General features: G+C 34.9%; 1 protein-coding gene across 1 annotated transcript in view; it reads right to left on the reverse strand.

Moving 5' to 3' along the window:
* Positions 1–14955, reverse strand: part of VWA3B (von Willebrand factor A domain containing 3B) — a 74997-nt gene that overhangs the window by 28309 nt on the left and 31733 nt on the right. Inside the window, exons 11-19 of the mRNA XM_074152505.1 lie at positions 13370–13508; positions 11816–11947; positions 8580–8678; positions 6112–6294; positions 4532–4659; positions 2821–2996; positions 2049–2186; positions 888–927; positions 611–767 (exon numbers count right to left, since the gene is read on the reverse strand). Of these exons, the coding sequence (XP_074008606.1) occupies positions 611–767; positions 888–927; positions 2049–2186; positions 2821–2996; positions 4532–4659; positions 6112–6294; positions 8580–8678; positions 11816–11947; positions 13370–13508 (1192 nt within the window). The remainder of the gene's footprint in view (positions 1–610; positions 768–887; positions 928–2048; positions 2187–2820; positions 2997–4531; positions 4660–6111; positions 6295–8579; positions 8679–11815; positions 11948–13369; positions 13509–14955) is intronic.

Genomic DNA, 14955 nt, shown 5'->3' on the forward strand with positions numbered 1-14955 from the left:
ATCACATAAGAAGAATAAGAGCAACTTGCCACAAAACGGATTTCCTTTAAATGGAATGGAAATTAGAGCTTCATGATACACAATTTATCGTGAATTTTGCACCTCCAGAATCTCACAATAGTCTACACCTATCAGAATTAAATTCTAATTACTGAATTTCAATACTTTTCAAAAGGTCTTAGCGGACACATGTAAACCTTGAGAATGCACAAATCCACAAACTGCACCTGCACAGTTTTCCAAATGTCTTTAAGGACCTAAAATACATACTCCAATGACTTAATACATATCAGTAGAGGCTGTGGTGCTCATGAAATTGCTGAACACCTGATGGCTGCACACTGCCATCAGCTGGTAACTGTGAAAGAAAAATATACAGTTCTAAAACTTAAGGGTAAAGTCTGCAAGAAATGCTATTAACTATCAGTTTTATCTTCTTACTGATGCATGAATGAACATTCAGATATGCATTATACATTTAGTGCACATCAACCATCTACAATGAACACTAGAGAATGCAATTACGACATTTATAGAAATGAAGTTTAAAAATCCTTTTGAAAAAAGTACCAAGTTTTATGTTTGCTCTGAAATAGTGTAAGAGTTTTACCTCATCAAATACTTTAGAAACCACATGCTTGTCCAGAACTGGGATGAATTTGGTACCACAAGGGACAGCTGTAGGAGCTAAGGCATCCATGATGGTGAGTCGCCTAGCAACTAAGCCATGAGTCTTTAACCAAAGAGCTGAAGGGATATCTAGAGAACTAGAAAAAAGAGACTGTAAGATGTAATACAAGGTAGAAATACATTTGAGAAGTTTGAAATTACTGAAGAAAAATATAAACTATAATTTTTGTGACATATCGATATATGCATACACATACCTTTTAGATGTCCTTTTCACAGCTTTCTGCATTCCCAGATCTAAGATAAAGCATTTACATTTCATTGTCTCACAGTTTTTGTGCACACAACAATATACATAAATAAGCTGACATATAATAGCATCTTTTTTTTATTTGAGTCTACTAGCATTGTCACAAAGACTACACATTAATGTCTATTCAATTACTAAATTAATCAATAAGAATTATGTCTCCTGCATTTGTGCTTGATCAATAGTAACAGTGTTACTATACGCCTCATGCGTCCTAATTAATCAATGACAAAATTTATAAAATAGGTGGAGAATAATTTAATTTAAAAAAAAAACCTGACCTTTGTATTTTTTTATTTCTTACAACCCAGAAAGAAAGATTAACCAGTTTATTCCCTAATTCAAGATATGATACCAAGTACTACCAGGAGTGGCTAATTTAAGGTATACCACTATGAAAATTTTTATAAAAGGTATATAAAGAACTAAAAATAAGACGGTGAAATATTTAAAAAGTCAAACATCTTTAAGTACCATAGGTGAGGTTTTACAACAACTTAGAGAACCTACCATGAAGTTCAGAGCTGCATTAATTACTGAGAGAAATTAAAACTATCTGGATGCGTATACAAGCCCCATTGGAGATACTTCTGTCTCTACACGTGTCTGTCCCAGAGAGCATGTTTTTCGCAAGTCTAAGCATATTAATAAAGTGCAACCTGTCTTACATTGGTACCACATAATTAGAACAACCAGTCCCAGCTTTAACCTCAACAATGAACATAACTACAAATTACTACATCACAACAATAATCTATTACTGTAGAACAAGAATCTCAAGATCCATTTATTCTGTTGATAAGAAGCAACTTGATATCCTTTCAGCAGTCTTAAGGCACGACTGTATCACAGCTGCTGCACACTGTGGACATAGTTAAGCTGTTGTAAACTGAATAGTTTGGGCACTGGCAGGAGTCTGGCCACAGCTTAAGGACCGTGTTACAATACCCTCCTGCATGTCCAGCCCTCTGCATCTTTGCTGCATCCCAGTCCTTTCTACTGCAGGTCTTGCATGGTTATGCCTCAAATGAGATGCCATTAGTTACAAATGCAGCAGGAGAAATGTTATCGTCTGCCCCACCCAGAGCTTCCTGTTATGTCAACTTGCCTTTGAAAACAGTTGTACACTTCACATTCTTTTTGACAGAAAAACTCTTCTTTTTAGGAGCTACTCCTTCCTCTGGGCTTTCTTCCCTAGATTTCGCACTATGGCTCAGGATTCGCAGCAGACTTGTCTTTGTATGCTCTGTAGGTGTTGAAAGGGAAAGAAAGGAAGAGCTAACTTACTGCTCAAATACATGCCTGGGATTTTTGAGTTCCTCTTTGGTATCCAGTCGCAATTTTTAAGGTACTGCCTACTCAAGACCTCAAATATAAAATTACTTCAGCACTGATTTGTACTTTGTGCTTTCCCAGGGATGAAGACTTTTACATCAGCTGGGTAAACTTGGTTTCATACTGCCTACAAAGGATACTTCAAGAGAAATGTAGCGTTACAGGTGTAGTAAGTTAAATATTAGCTCAAGTAATGCTGTAACTAGTGAAACATAGATCAGCTCTTCGTTCTTCCCAATGATGTACTTATTTAGAATAAAAAGAGACAAGGGTTTAATATCTACTGTTAAAAAACTATTTACAGAGCTTTCAAAACATTCTGTCAAAATGGTTAATATTTCATTTGTCTGATTGGGTCAAATGAGTAAGATGCCTGAAAAGAAAAAATGAAGATAAGTTAGTTAAAGTTTCAGGAAGATGGTTATTTAAATCATCAAAGGCTTCATTTGTTCCTGCAACAAAGCATGCTTCTTGCTATTTTTAAAAGAATCTTTTCAAGTTAGTGAATACATTCTGCAAACAACTACAGTTCATTCTAGTCTTACCTGCATATAAAGCTTTCTTCCTTCGGGCTGGACTGTCAGCGGTGGTTTGCCCGGTTTGCTGATGAGGTGTCAGTGCTAGCTCTTCTGAGGCACAGCACGGCCTACTGCTAAGAGCAGTACTCAGCTCTTCAACGTCTTCGGTTTCACAAGACACAGTATGTTTCTGTTTGTGATTACTGATTGTAAGTGACAAAAAGAAGAAACAAGCAAGAAGATATTCAAACATATATCGCTGGTTTACAAAAAACAGTAAGCTTAAGTCTTTTGGTAATTTAAATACTCATTTCAAATGCTTCCAACAGTGGAAAAATATTTTCTCTATTATCCTAGTCTGCATTTCAAAAGGGAGTTCAAAGGAGGTTAAAATATTCTTAGTTTTTTAAACTATTTAAAAGTTGTCTCTTAGTCTATTTAAATGATGTTGATTACTTTTAAGGCGACATCCTCTTATATTTTAATAAGGTTAGAATGTTCTGTAATAGCCACTTTGAATCCTGGGGGAAAGAGTAAATCTGTCATCAACAATGAAAACACACACACATATATATGCATATATATATATACACACACACACGTAGAAACCTATGTCCCAGCATTAGTAAAAGATAAAATGTGCAAATTCTGAAATAAACACTCATACACATTTTTATACTGAACATGCTACCTGCACTTACACACATATGAAATTGTTCCACAGCACTCTCCATTTCCAATTTACTTTGTTATTTTTAATAACTTTATTTTAACTTACTGTTTTTAATAAATTTCTATCTTAAAAATACTATATATTTTAATGTACTTTTTTGCTTTTGTACCATGACTGCACAGATAAGGCACAGGACAGGCTATTTTTTCATTAAGGTTGTGCTCCTGCAAAAATTGCAAATAACTTCATGTCTGAAGCTACTGTTTGTTTCTGTTTCTTCCCCAAAGAGAAACTCAGTATATTCAGACATGCAGAAAACTTTTCCACAGTGGCTTAGGAGTCTGCCTTCAGTATGTTGTGGAAGGACCTCTTTTTGAATAGTCATTCTCGGCACCGAGAGATTTTCAGCATGTTTTTCAACTGATGCTGAACATGAAACTATTTTTAATTATGAGATTACTCACCTTTTGATAAAAACCAAGGATAAATATGAGATGAACACATAGACACACTTTGTAAAATCAAAAGTGTGAAAAGAAGTAAGCTCAATTTCATTTATGGTGATTGCCACCTTTTAAACAAATACATTTGTATGTAATTTATGTTTCAATTGGCATATCCAAATGAGCAGCAATTTAGTCATGAAGTACCAAGTCAGCTCTATCAATAAGACAATTATTTTTTGTGAATTCTCTAGGTCAGAGGGAGCAACTTAACTTTACTTTAGCAACTTTACCAGAAAAACATTTTTACCTCTTTGCTTTATTTCTAATAATTTGAGACTATTGAGATATTTGAGATCATTTTGTTTCAGGCACCACAGTATTGCCGTGTTTTTCCAGATTTTTCTTTTTCCATTACTGTAACTGTTTAAACAAAAATAAAAATAAAAATAAAAATAAAAATAAAAATAAATAAATAAATAAAACAACAACAACAACAAAATCCCCAACAACCTTTCTTTTTAAAAGAGGAGAATGGTTAAAAATGCAAGACAATGAAAAAGGAGCAATGTAACAAGCAGCTCCTATATCTTATTAACATAATAGCAGTATGAGGACATACTTATTCTCTGGATCTTTTTCTCCATTATAGCAATCCATCATCAGACATTTGGCATGAAAGGTCTTCACTGTCTCTAGGTCTCTTTCTCCTTGTTCAATCTCTCTTTTCAAAAGATGTATGTCTTCACTCTAACAAAAAGAAAACCAAATGTTTTATTACAATTACTCCTAAACATGTTTAATTTCTGAACTGGAACTATGCAAGCTCTCATAATAATTTTGAATATGATTCAGTTAGGACAGGTGCATAATTTTGTATACTTTTCAGGTAGTCTCTCTTCTTCCTAAATCAAATTTTGATTTGTTCACTTTCTTTATGTATGAACAAACTTACAGAAAACAAGATTAAAATGTGCTTGGCAATACAGCCTTTCAAATTATTCTTCCTTTTTAGGAAAAGGATGAGGATTCCCTAACAAGCCAGTTACCCCTTGGGATATGAACAGCCATATTTCTGAATGATGCAATGAGGTCAGTAGCTCCCCTCATTCCAAGCAAGTAAGCAAATGAGTAAGCAAATAAAATACAAGATATGGACACTACAACTGTTTTCATGTCATTCTACAGATCACAGCCGTATCACATACTGTCCCTAAAAAAATGGGAAGTAAAAACCATACTCTTCAAGTAAACATTGGAACTGACTGGGCATCATTTGGACTGCAGGAGAAAACACGAAGGAAATTCCAGTGATGATCCCTTTACAACTCCCACAAGGCCAGAAACCTGGAGATGGACAACACATACTCTGTCTCTCATCTTTCCAACATACGCAGTGTCACACCATCCACATCAGCAGAATCACTGAAATTGCCCAGTACACTCTCTGGTTGTCTTCCAAGAACTGGAGTATTTTCACATCTTCCTTCTGATTGGTGTCTGCAAAGTTCTAAATTTCCTGCTACTGCCTTGTTCCTGGTTCTTCTCATTGTTCTACTGCCACCATTTCTAAAATTTCTGGAACTAATTAACTGAGTTTTAACTTTAATCAAAAACAAGAATATGCTTTAAATGGGTGTTTCTGTTACTCTATTCAGAAATTTCCTATTGGGGATTGTTAGATTGAGCTGCTTAGTCACACTTGATAGGTCACTTCTAGTCATTTTACGGATTATAAATCTCTCCCCAGTGGCTATTGTAGAGGAAACTTCTAGCAAAATTCATAGAATCATGCATTCATCTCATCATTCAAGTTCAGTTCTGCATTCTCTCATTTATTAACAGAACACAAACCATAGTTTCATTTTAAACAGTAACATTGCTGAGACAATAGAGATCACATATGTTTCTTCCAGGGCTGAATTTGGTCTATATGTTTTTTTGGGTTGGAGGCAGAGGGAAGCAGTTCTGCAACAGTAGCAGTACCAATGTATGTTTCGTGATTTATTTGGGTATTTTTGTTGTGGTCTAATAAAATTTCATAAGCAAAAAATGGCACACATTATTTTCACAACTTCAAATCTGACTAGGATTAACAATCTTTTTTTAATAATCTATTGTAACATGAAATCACAATAATGCAAGTCCTGTGATTCCTTCAATAGCATGAAGAAACAAACACATTTCTTTTCAAATACTCACAACAATAAACTCTGCAGCATCAGGATCAGTCAAATAAATGTTGTAATAATGAAACCGTCCCCCTGCTTCAGTAGATAGTTTGTATAAAAATTTATTAGCTTCTGTATCATCACAGTTGAAGGATACAGTATGGATGGGAATATTACGATGAAGCTGGACTTGAGCCAGAATTATTTGGGGGGGCTGAAAATGGAAAAATGTATATTAAACATGTGACATCTAGAAATGTATTTGTCAAAATATGAAGAATTTGTAAGAATCTAAACAGTCATACTGTTGCTTAGAGACAGATACAGATCTGTTAAAGGCATACATTTTATATTAATTGCTATTTCATAATCATATAAAATGACCTAATTTAAAATTTACTTTGAAACACTGATAATGCTTTAAGGCACAGGATACTCTAATAAATAAAATTTAAATGATAATATAATCAGTACTCTCTGTTTCTGAAGTCTTATAGGAAATTACTGGAGTATAGGAAATTGAACTACTACATTGGTGTTTAGTATCACTGGATGTATATAACTGAATATTTTTGGATGCATGTAACTGTTGCTTTTTTTGTTAAACTGAATTAGTTCAATGGTAAGTTTATTCAATACCAGAAAACAAAATAGAGGCTGAGAACTTAGGAAAGCTAGTGTTCTTCCTCCAATAAGTAAATTAAAATTAGGTGAGGAAGTAAAAGATCTACTATGTCTAAAAGTTTTGAAGGATCTGGTAGAAAGAAATTCTCTAACTTCTGACAACACTTTGGTTGTTCAGAATACTGCCATAAATCTTGATAAATTTAGCTTTCTGCTGATATTTGCAATATATTTGGTTTTTGCACTTTAATAGTTAAAAGCATTCTTGGTCATTTCCTCTTTTTCATCTAAAAAGTATAATATAATTCATAAAAGCCATTATTAATTAGGAAAAAAGAAATGAAGTGTTCATGAATTTCTAACTTTAAAAAAATATTAGGATGAAGAATCTGCATAAGCATATGTTTAGGCAAATTATTCTTTGATAAAATATGAATATACACTCCTAGCTAGCAAAACTGTGAAACAATGCAAAGATTTTGATCAGTTTTAAATTGAGTTTTAATGAGTGACAGTCAATAATAATCAACTTGTCTTCAGAAAATATCAAAGATCAAAACTGAAATTAAAAACAATATTAAAAGATATAAGTCAAAGTTTCTCATCTGCTGATTTAAATCAGGTTTACATTTTGATATTCAAATGACTTCGAAGCATATAAATCCACCCTTCCTCATGGGCCACTTTCCTTTTATCAAGGAAAACAGAACAAAAAGAAAAGTGAGCCTTTATGACTTTTCTTCCTTATCAAGATTTAAAGATATTATTTCTGAAAGTTTATACTTCCTGAATCCTACATTTATTGTATATGCTTCAGTAATTAATTTTATGAGCCCTTCAGCCCAGCTATTTACCTGTCAGAGTTTTGCTGCATATCTGCCATTACAACCAAGCCAAATTTTCCATAGCAAATAAAGTATTCCCAGCATACCAGCTAGTTTTCACTGTGCATTACAGCTTCTAAGCTCAGTTCTACCTAATTTGCATCATTGTATCTGACCAACAAGTGGGTTTTTTCCAGTTTTTAGTTGGTATTATATAATGCAATACAACATGAAATAGTATCATTTTAAGCCACAGCAACAACTCATTTGATTTTATTATCCACTTAAGCACTTGAGACTTAAAGCAACTCCAGTTCTCTGCTGCTCCAGAATTGCACCTACATGAGATCAAATTTGACTCATTAGGATAAAAATGGAACTTGGTATCATATGGAGACCTAATGGAACAATATTAATGGTAACATCTTTATATGAAAATAATTTAAATTAATAATTAGGCCCTTACTCCTCAAACATGACATAGCCTTTGCATAAGCTTTGCAACAGAATGTAGGAAGGTACTTATCTATAAATTTGATGTGTTCTTTGGGGAAAAATGTTGAACACACACTTGGGTTTTGTTTTTTTTTTTTGCTATCAATCATTTTCTTTTTAGGTTTTCAAGCCATCATACAAGATTGCATGGTTTTAATATTTAAATCCAACCATATCATGGGACCATCATTGTTTTCCGATTTTTAATTCATGAGATTTTTGTACTAAGTCAGGGAGATATTTTATTTAACACAAATCCTAACCTTGATACTAACATACAGCTTTAATGTTTAATCAGTTACCAGATCTTTCAAATAATTCATGGTAAATGTCATGAGGTATCATGCACCAAAGACTAGACTGTGGGCAGAGAGTTTTAATCAAAACCCCTTCACAAACAACACATACAATTCTTCACATACAATTTTTCAACATTATGACAATGTCCGAGAGACTCAGCTCTGCAGGAATGATACTCATCTCATACTTCAGTCTTCTGACACCATCACTGTAGCACCACATTACTGCATTTTCTATTTTCCCCTTTCAGAAATACCTGGTCAGGTCTCCCATCAGTCAAGAGATAAATAGCCTGAGTGTCAGTATCCGCAAAAGCAATCTGGAGAGCTTTGAGTGTATTTGTGGAACTTCCAGCCTAAGAAACCAAAGAGAAAAAAATAAAGAAATAGTTATAAATACTAACAGTTCTTTGCCTCTGTTCTTAAATTCACATGACAGTGTACTGATTCAAGGGATATTACAGCACTGAAATGAGTAATAAAATGGTGAAAATATTTATGTCACATAGCTAGAAAAATCAAATCAAATGTCAAAGTAGCATAAATTGGTACCAAATTGGTATTCAGTGCTTATGGAAACACACATAAGCAAAACACTGGCAACAGAAATAGGAGCTGTAAAAGCAAAATCAATCACTAAAAGACTATAAATAGATTGCAAGATGTGAGATAAAATTTATTCGTTTATATTTCCCCACTGCTGCTCCTGATAGCCAACTCATCACACTCCCTTGAAATAGATATTTTACTTAAATAATTCAAAAGGTCTACAAAAGAGTTGCACAAGTTTATTTCTCAAAAATAGATAAAGAACTTCCTGGTTTTCCAAAGACTTTTTCCAGACTATCTCCCATCTACCCCCTCAGCACATCAGTGTAAAAAACATTTATTTTTTAGCACAGACATTTATTTTTTAGCACAGATGTTAGCTATCACAACAAAACATATGCAGTAAAGCAATATTGTGCCCCTTAAAAAATCATATTTGAGTAATACTAACATTTCTCCTGTGTCATTCACAAACTTAGTGAACATGATCTTACTTCTTTTTGGACTAAATGCAATTCCACACTCACTGAAATGCATTTCATGGCTTATGGGAACATAAAAACTACAGTTTACATCTTCAGACTTCCACCTTTCAAAAATTCAGTGTACAAAACCTTCCAAATTTAGGGAAAAAGCAAGGTTTTATCAGTATGCAGAAGTGTTTCATCAAGTCTTAGTCTTAGCCTTTCAATGGGGCCAAAGCAAAATCCGTGAAATGGTATGAGTGTGTTTTATGCTAGTGTAACACCCTGAGTACCAGTCTGGAAGGCAATGAGGATTGCAATGGTGTAAGTAAGAAGAGACTCAGGATCTACATATATAATGCATTACAGAAAATAAATATAAATCACTAACATTGACCCATATGTGCAAAAATATGTTTGGAGATAGCACTATTTTTTCAGTCCGATTAATTGTGTTAAATCTTCCTCCAATCCATCCCTCCAGCAAACACTTCAATTAGAAGGGGCAGAGTAAGAAAATCAGGTGAAATGCAAAAGGAGGTGCGCTCTGAGAGTGACTCCATATGGCTGTGTAAGAATATATGGGCCAGACAACAAGACAGTTCAGATGCTACATATTCCTATCTTCTAATCCACAAACAATCCTTACTAGTACAGTCATAAGAAATAACTAGCCTGAGCCATTTTGTTTGTTAAATATATCCAGTATTCCTAATGTTTTAGTAAGCATTATAAAGTTTTAGGCACACATCACTCATTATGTGTAAATTGGCCATCAATAATGGTACATGGTTTTGATCTGATTTGAAACAAAACAACTTCTTCCACTATATCATGAGAAAACACTGTGGATGCTGATGGTGTGAGGGAAATAATTATGTACCCTATGATAAAAGCTGGTAATTTTAGATTTCTCAGTTGTGATTGTTACAGATGGACACTGTTTTTATCAGCGTTTTAAATAAAGTTGACACATTTCAACTACATGGCATAATCACCCCTAAAATTTTAAAGGTTATCACCTCTAAAGGATTTTTAAAGAACAGTTAGTTACTGTTTATAGCTCAGCTTCCTTATTCAACATCCTGGAACCAACGTGTATAAAATAAGATCAAAGGATCTACTCTGATTAATATTCCAGAGCAATCCTCTGTTCATTTCAGCTTCACTGTAAAGCCAGCTTTCTGATCTCAGCCTTATGCTTGCACTGCTTTAAACAGACTAAAAGGTCAGCAGCAGATGCCAACCCCCCTCAAAAAAGTAGCCTGTTTTTGTACCGTTCTCTGTACCATTTCAGATGGCTAGATCTGAACATAGAAGGAAATTTATAATCAACAATTCACAACTTCATGAATAATAATGAAAAAGGCCATTCCCAAGTGCATATACAAGATGGTATCAAAGTATAGTAGTTCAAAGTATTATTGAACTTGCATGATGCTGTACCATGTATATGGCTTAAACGGAGCCAACTTTTCAAGTCTGAAGAAAGGCAGTAAAATTAAGTTTACTAACCTCAGTTATAAGTATTCACCAACTACTCAGCGAGGCCACGCTAATACTTTCTTTTCTCCATGTGTTTGTCTGTTAGTACTTTCTGAGAATATCAAGTTATTTATCTTGCTTTGTAGTCTCAAAGGTATTCCTTAGCTTACCTAATTCCCTCATCCTCAGGAGCTTCATGATTAAGTTTGAGGAAGAGCTGTCGTAATCCTGAGGACTTTTATTATATAAACATGTTTCTTGTGTTAGAAAACATAACATGGGATATATCTGCACTGTTGTATGACTGATTTTCAGTCCTGTGCTCATAACATTGCTGTCTACATTTGACACATTAACTGGTCCTAAAGCTGCTGACAGTTACAGTCTAGTGGCTGACTGTGGCTAACTACCAGCATTTCTACTCTGTTTCAGGGAAAAATCCTCAGATTTTGGCCACTGTCAGAGAAAGAATATTGGGTAGACAGACATTTGGTTTGAGTATGGTTGATCTCATGTTGCTATGAAGGGTAAAGTCAGCAGTCTATCTATGCACCAAAAGGGACTAGAAATGCTCCTCCAGCTGGCTGGCACCAGTTTCCTGTCCCACCTCTGAACTGTAAGCCTGCCAGTGACGGCCCTTGTCCACGCAGCATCCCTGCAGCAAGAGTGACAAATTTAGATGCAGGATCTGAGCACTGTCATGGTTCCTACAGAAACCAAATTGGACGAAGTTTGCATCATGACTACTAAACATAGCAGGCTGCAAGTTGAATTAATATGATCTTATAAACAGGTCCACAGTCAAAGGATTATTATACCTGACAAAGATAGTATGTTTTACTCAGATCTGCTAAAGTCTATACACATCATCTATATTTTCAGCTTACTCAAGTCAAATGCTTAGTCAATCCAAAAATAGCCTAGCCATACAGAAAGAGAAGACACAAATATAACTTTGTACAAACACGCTTTGTGATAATTAGTTTCCATGTTACCTCAAGCCCTTTTATCCAAAGCCAAGCATCTTGCAAATTCTCCTCATTAACTTCAGCAAGTTTCTCTTGCCATGCCACTGCTTGGGCACTAAATTTCACAAAGTTAAATCTCTTTTTGCATCTCAGTTGCTCCTGCAAGAGACAGCATCTGAATTTTGCTCAGTGTTAACAGAAAGAATACTTGTATCCTGAAATACTGACTAGTAGGAGTTGGTTTCATTAATATATAGTTGATTATAAGGTTACAATAAGTTATGATAGCATTCAGCTATGGCATACAGAGAGACATACAGAGAGAGAGGCAATTACTGCCTGCAACTATTAAGATTACTTGAATTTCCCAATGTGAGTTCCCATTTACTCATCTTTCTCAAACTACTTCAACAGCAAATATCTAGGAGGGCAAGAAAGAGAGAGATGAAACTGGGTATGAACAGTGGTATAAGGAAGTGATTATGACTGCTGACCAAAGGAAACTGAAAGCAGAATCAAAGTAAGATATGTTTAGAGGAGGAGAACAAGAATCAAATGTAGAGCACTGGCAAAGGGAACTAGGACAGCAAGAGAGAATTAAGTTAAGAATTTGCTGAAGTTGCTTTTGGACAGAAGTTATAAGGAGGGAAAGATTTGTGCAAGCTAGTACAAAGTTTCAGAGCCTGGAATCTTTGCTTCCCTTTCATCACCATTTCTGTGCAGCTGCCCGTGAAACCTTCTGGCACAGTACCTAATCATTTTCTAGTGCTGATCTGGCCTAGAGGACCACACCATACTACATCCTATCATTTGTGCACTTAGCTCAAAAAATCTCTGTTACAGTTTCACATTTTCTAGCCCTAATAATGATTGCTATCAATGCCAGACTGACGGAATTTCTGTCAGTTAGTCCTCTCAGGTCTAAAAAAGTTAAGATTAATCATGTTTTAACAGTGCCTGTTTCTCTCAAATATTAATGTATGCTTATAATCGTAGATTTCTAAAACTAGGTGAGACAAATCCTATCTGTGGTGTGTCTCCCAGTACTCTGCTTTTTAGGTACTTCTGCACTTTGCAAGTCACTTTGCAACGTTCTGAGTTACTGTAAGATGCAAGCAAGCTCAAAACATTCTACACCCTCTATTGTGAAAGCATGAAAGCGAATCTAGAACACACATTACAAATCACAACATGCCAGTGAAACTGGATGGCACTGCTTAAAAATAAAAATGAAAATGCCAAAAGGTGTTTGGTTGCATAGTTTTTTGGGGTTTTTTTCTATTTTTTTCTCTTAGTTTTTTTTAGGAGGGAGATGCCTTGAGGGAAAGAAGAACTACTTAAACTTTTTTAATTTTTAACATTTTCTCCAGAATTTTTTCAAATGTTTGTACAAATAAGGAAAAAAAATATAATTTTTTAACTGAAAAATGAGCACACCAAGAAAAATAAAAATATTTTTATAAAGCTGCTGTTTTTTAAAAAAATAATTAAAAAACAAAAAACCTAGAGTAATAACCATCAAGAAAAGACCAGCCTACTCTGAAATGCTCCTCAGTCATCAAAATCATCACTTTATCACACCTGTATGAGCTGAAATATTTTCTCCTTCACCCATGGCAGCTTATCCTTCATAGACTGGGATGTATCAATAAGAATATAGACATCATCTTCAACCATATTCCCAAAGAGCCCTCTGCTTCCTTGTTGAAGCCACTTGATCCTGGGGGAGGAAGAAAAAAATCAGAATCCAGTCTGTAAGATCTTTGGAGCTTTGCATATCAGAATCTAGCAGGAAGGATCTTTTTATCACTGCTGCACTTCTTACTCTCTTTCCCTAAGCACCTGTTACTACTCACTGTCAGAAGCAGTATATTGGTGTGGATGAACCAATCCGCTGTCACTACATAACAACACTTTTATTTTCTAATTTCAGTAGGAATCTAGAGACAGACAAAACAGACAAAGCAATACAGCACCTTTATAAAGCCAATTATTAGGTAGTTTGAGCTGGGAAATCCACGAGGAAGTAACTATAACTATTGCCCCTGTAACTATTCTCCAGTCTGAACTTGGGAAATCATTTAAGCATATGCTAACATGCTTCCCTTTTGAGGGAACTGCTTGAGAACCTATTCTGCAAGGAACTTGAGCACTTTGAAGAGTCTTAATATAACACAGATGCTTCGATGTTTTGCTGACCTTGAACCTTAAATACAGATTTGTTTTACATTTTAAACAGGATTTACGCATGCCTGCCAGTTAAATACGTGCATCCATACTGCTGTGTAAAGAACATTTCCTCAGTAATGGCTGCAGCAGGTCCAAATCTGATTTCCCTTGAGAATCATAAACTACTTGTCTACTGTGAAACAGAGACATTTAACAGAGAGAATATAATGGTCCTGGGAAAAATATTACTCATCTCCACAGAGGTTTAAAAAAACGATATCACGGAAATTCAAAGGATACTATTACATTTGCTGCTGATAGTCATTTTGCCATTAGTTATATCCCCCAAAAGTGTTTGATGACATCTACCAAGACTTTTTACCAATGAGATGAACTATTCAAAACAGCAAACCCATAATCTTGGCTCAGATTTGAAAAATACAGTAAGATGAAGGTAAACGAAAAGGAGTAACAAAATTCTGTTTGACCTTGCTAAATGTATTCAGGCTATTATACTTTTGGTAGAGAAGCAGCAATGAAATGAAAGTTCGCATCCTGCTTTTTTCAGTGAGACACCTCATTGTCCTAATATACAAAACAGAGGACAACATTTATTCTTCATTTCGGTTCTACAATATCCATTTTGCAAGTTTCCTTCTTCTCCTAATGTAGATATGAAAGCCAAATTACTTTAGGGCATCTTTAGGACAGATGAATCAGATCTTCAGATTGCCTATTTTTTTGTAGATGTCCTACAAAACATAAGAGTGTATCTATACAGCTGCAGAAAAGTAAACTACAGAGCTAGCTAGATCACTGAACTTTTGATCATACACATTACATAATAGCTCATGCCCCGAGGCTGATCTAGACTATTCAAACTTGTCTTCAACATAAAATTGCAAAAAGGGTAGATAACCAGTAATGGTATGAGCACAAGCCAAGCTGTGCTACTTGTTGTTGGAGGTATCACAAGCTATCCTAGGTACACAGGATGA

Source organism: Numenius arquata, chromosome 1 (genome assembly GCF_964106895.1).
Source record: "Numenius arquata chromosome 1, bNumArq3.hap1.1, whole genome shotgun sequence".
Lineage (NCBI taxonomy): Eukaryota > Metazoa > Chordata > Aves > Charadriiformes > Scolopacidae > Numenius > Numenius arquata.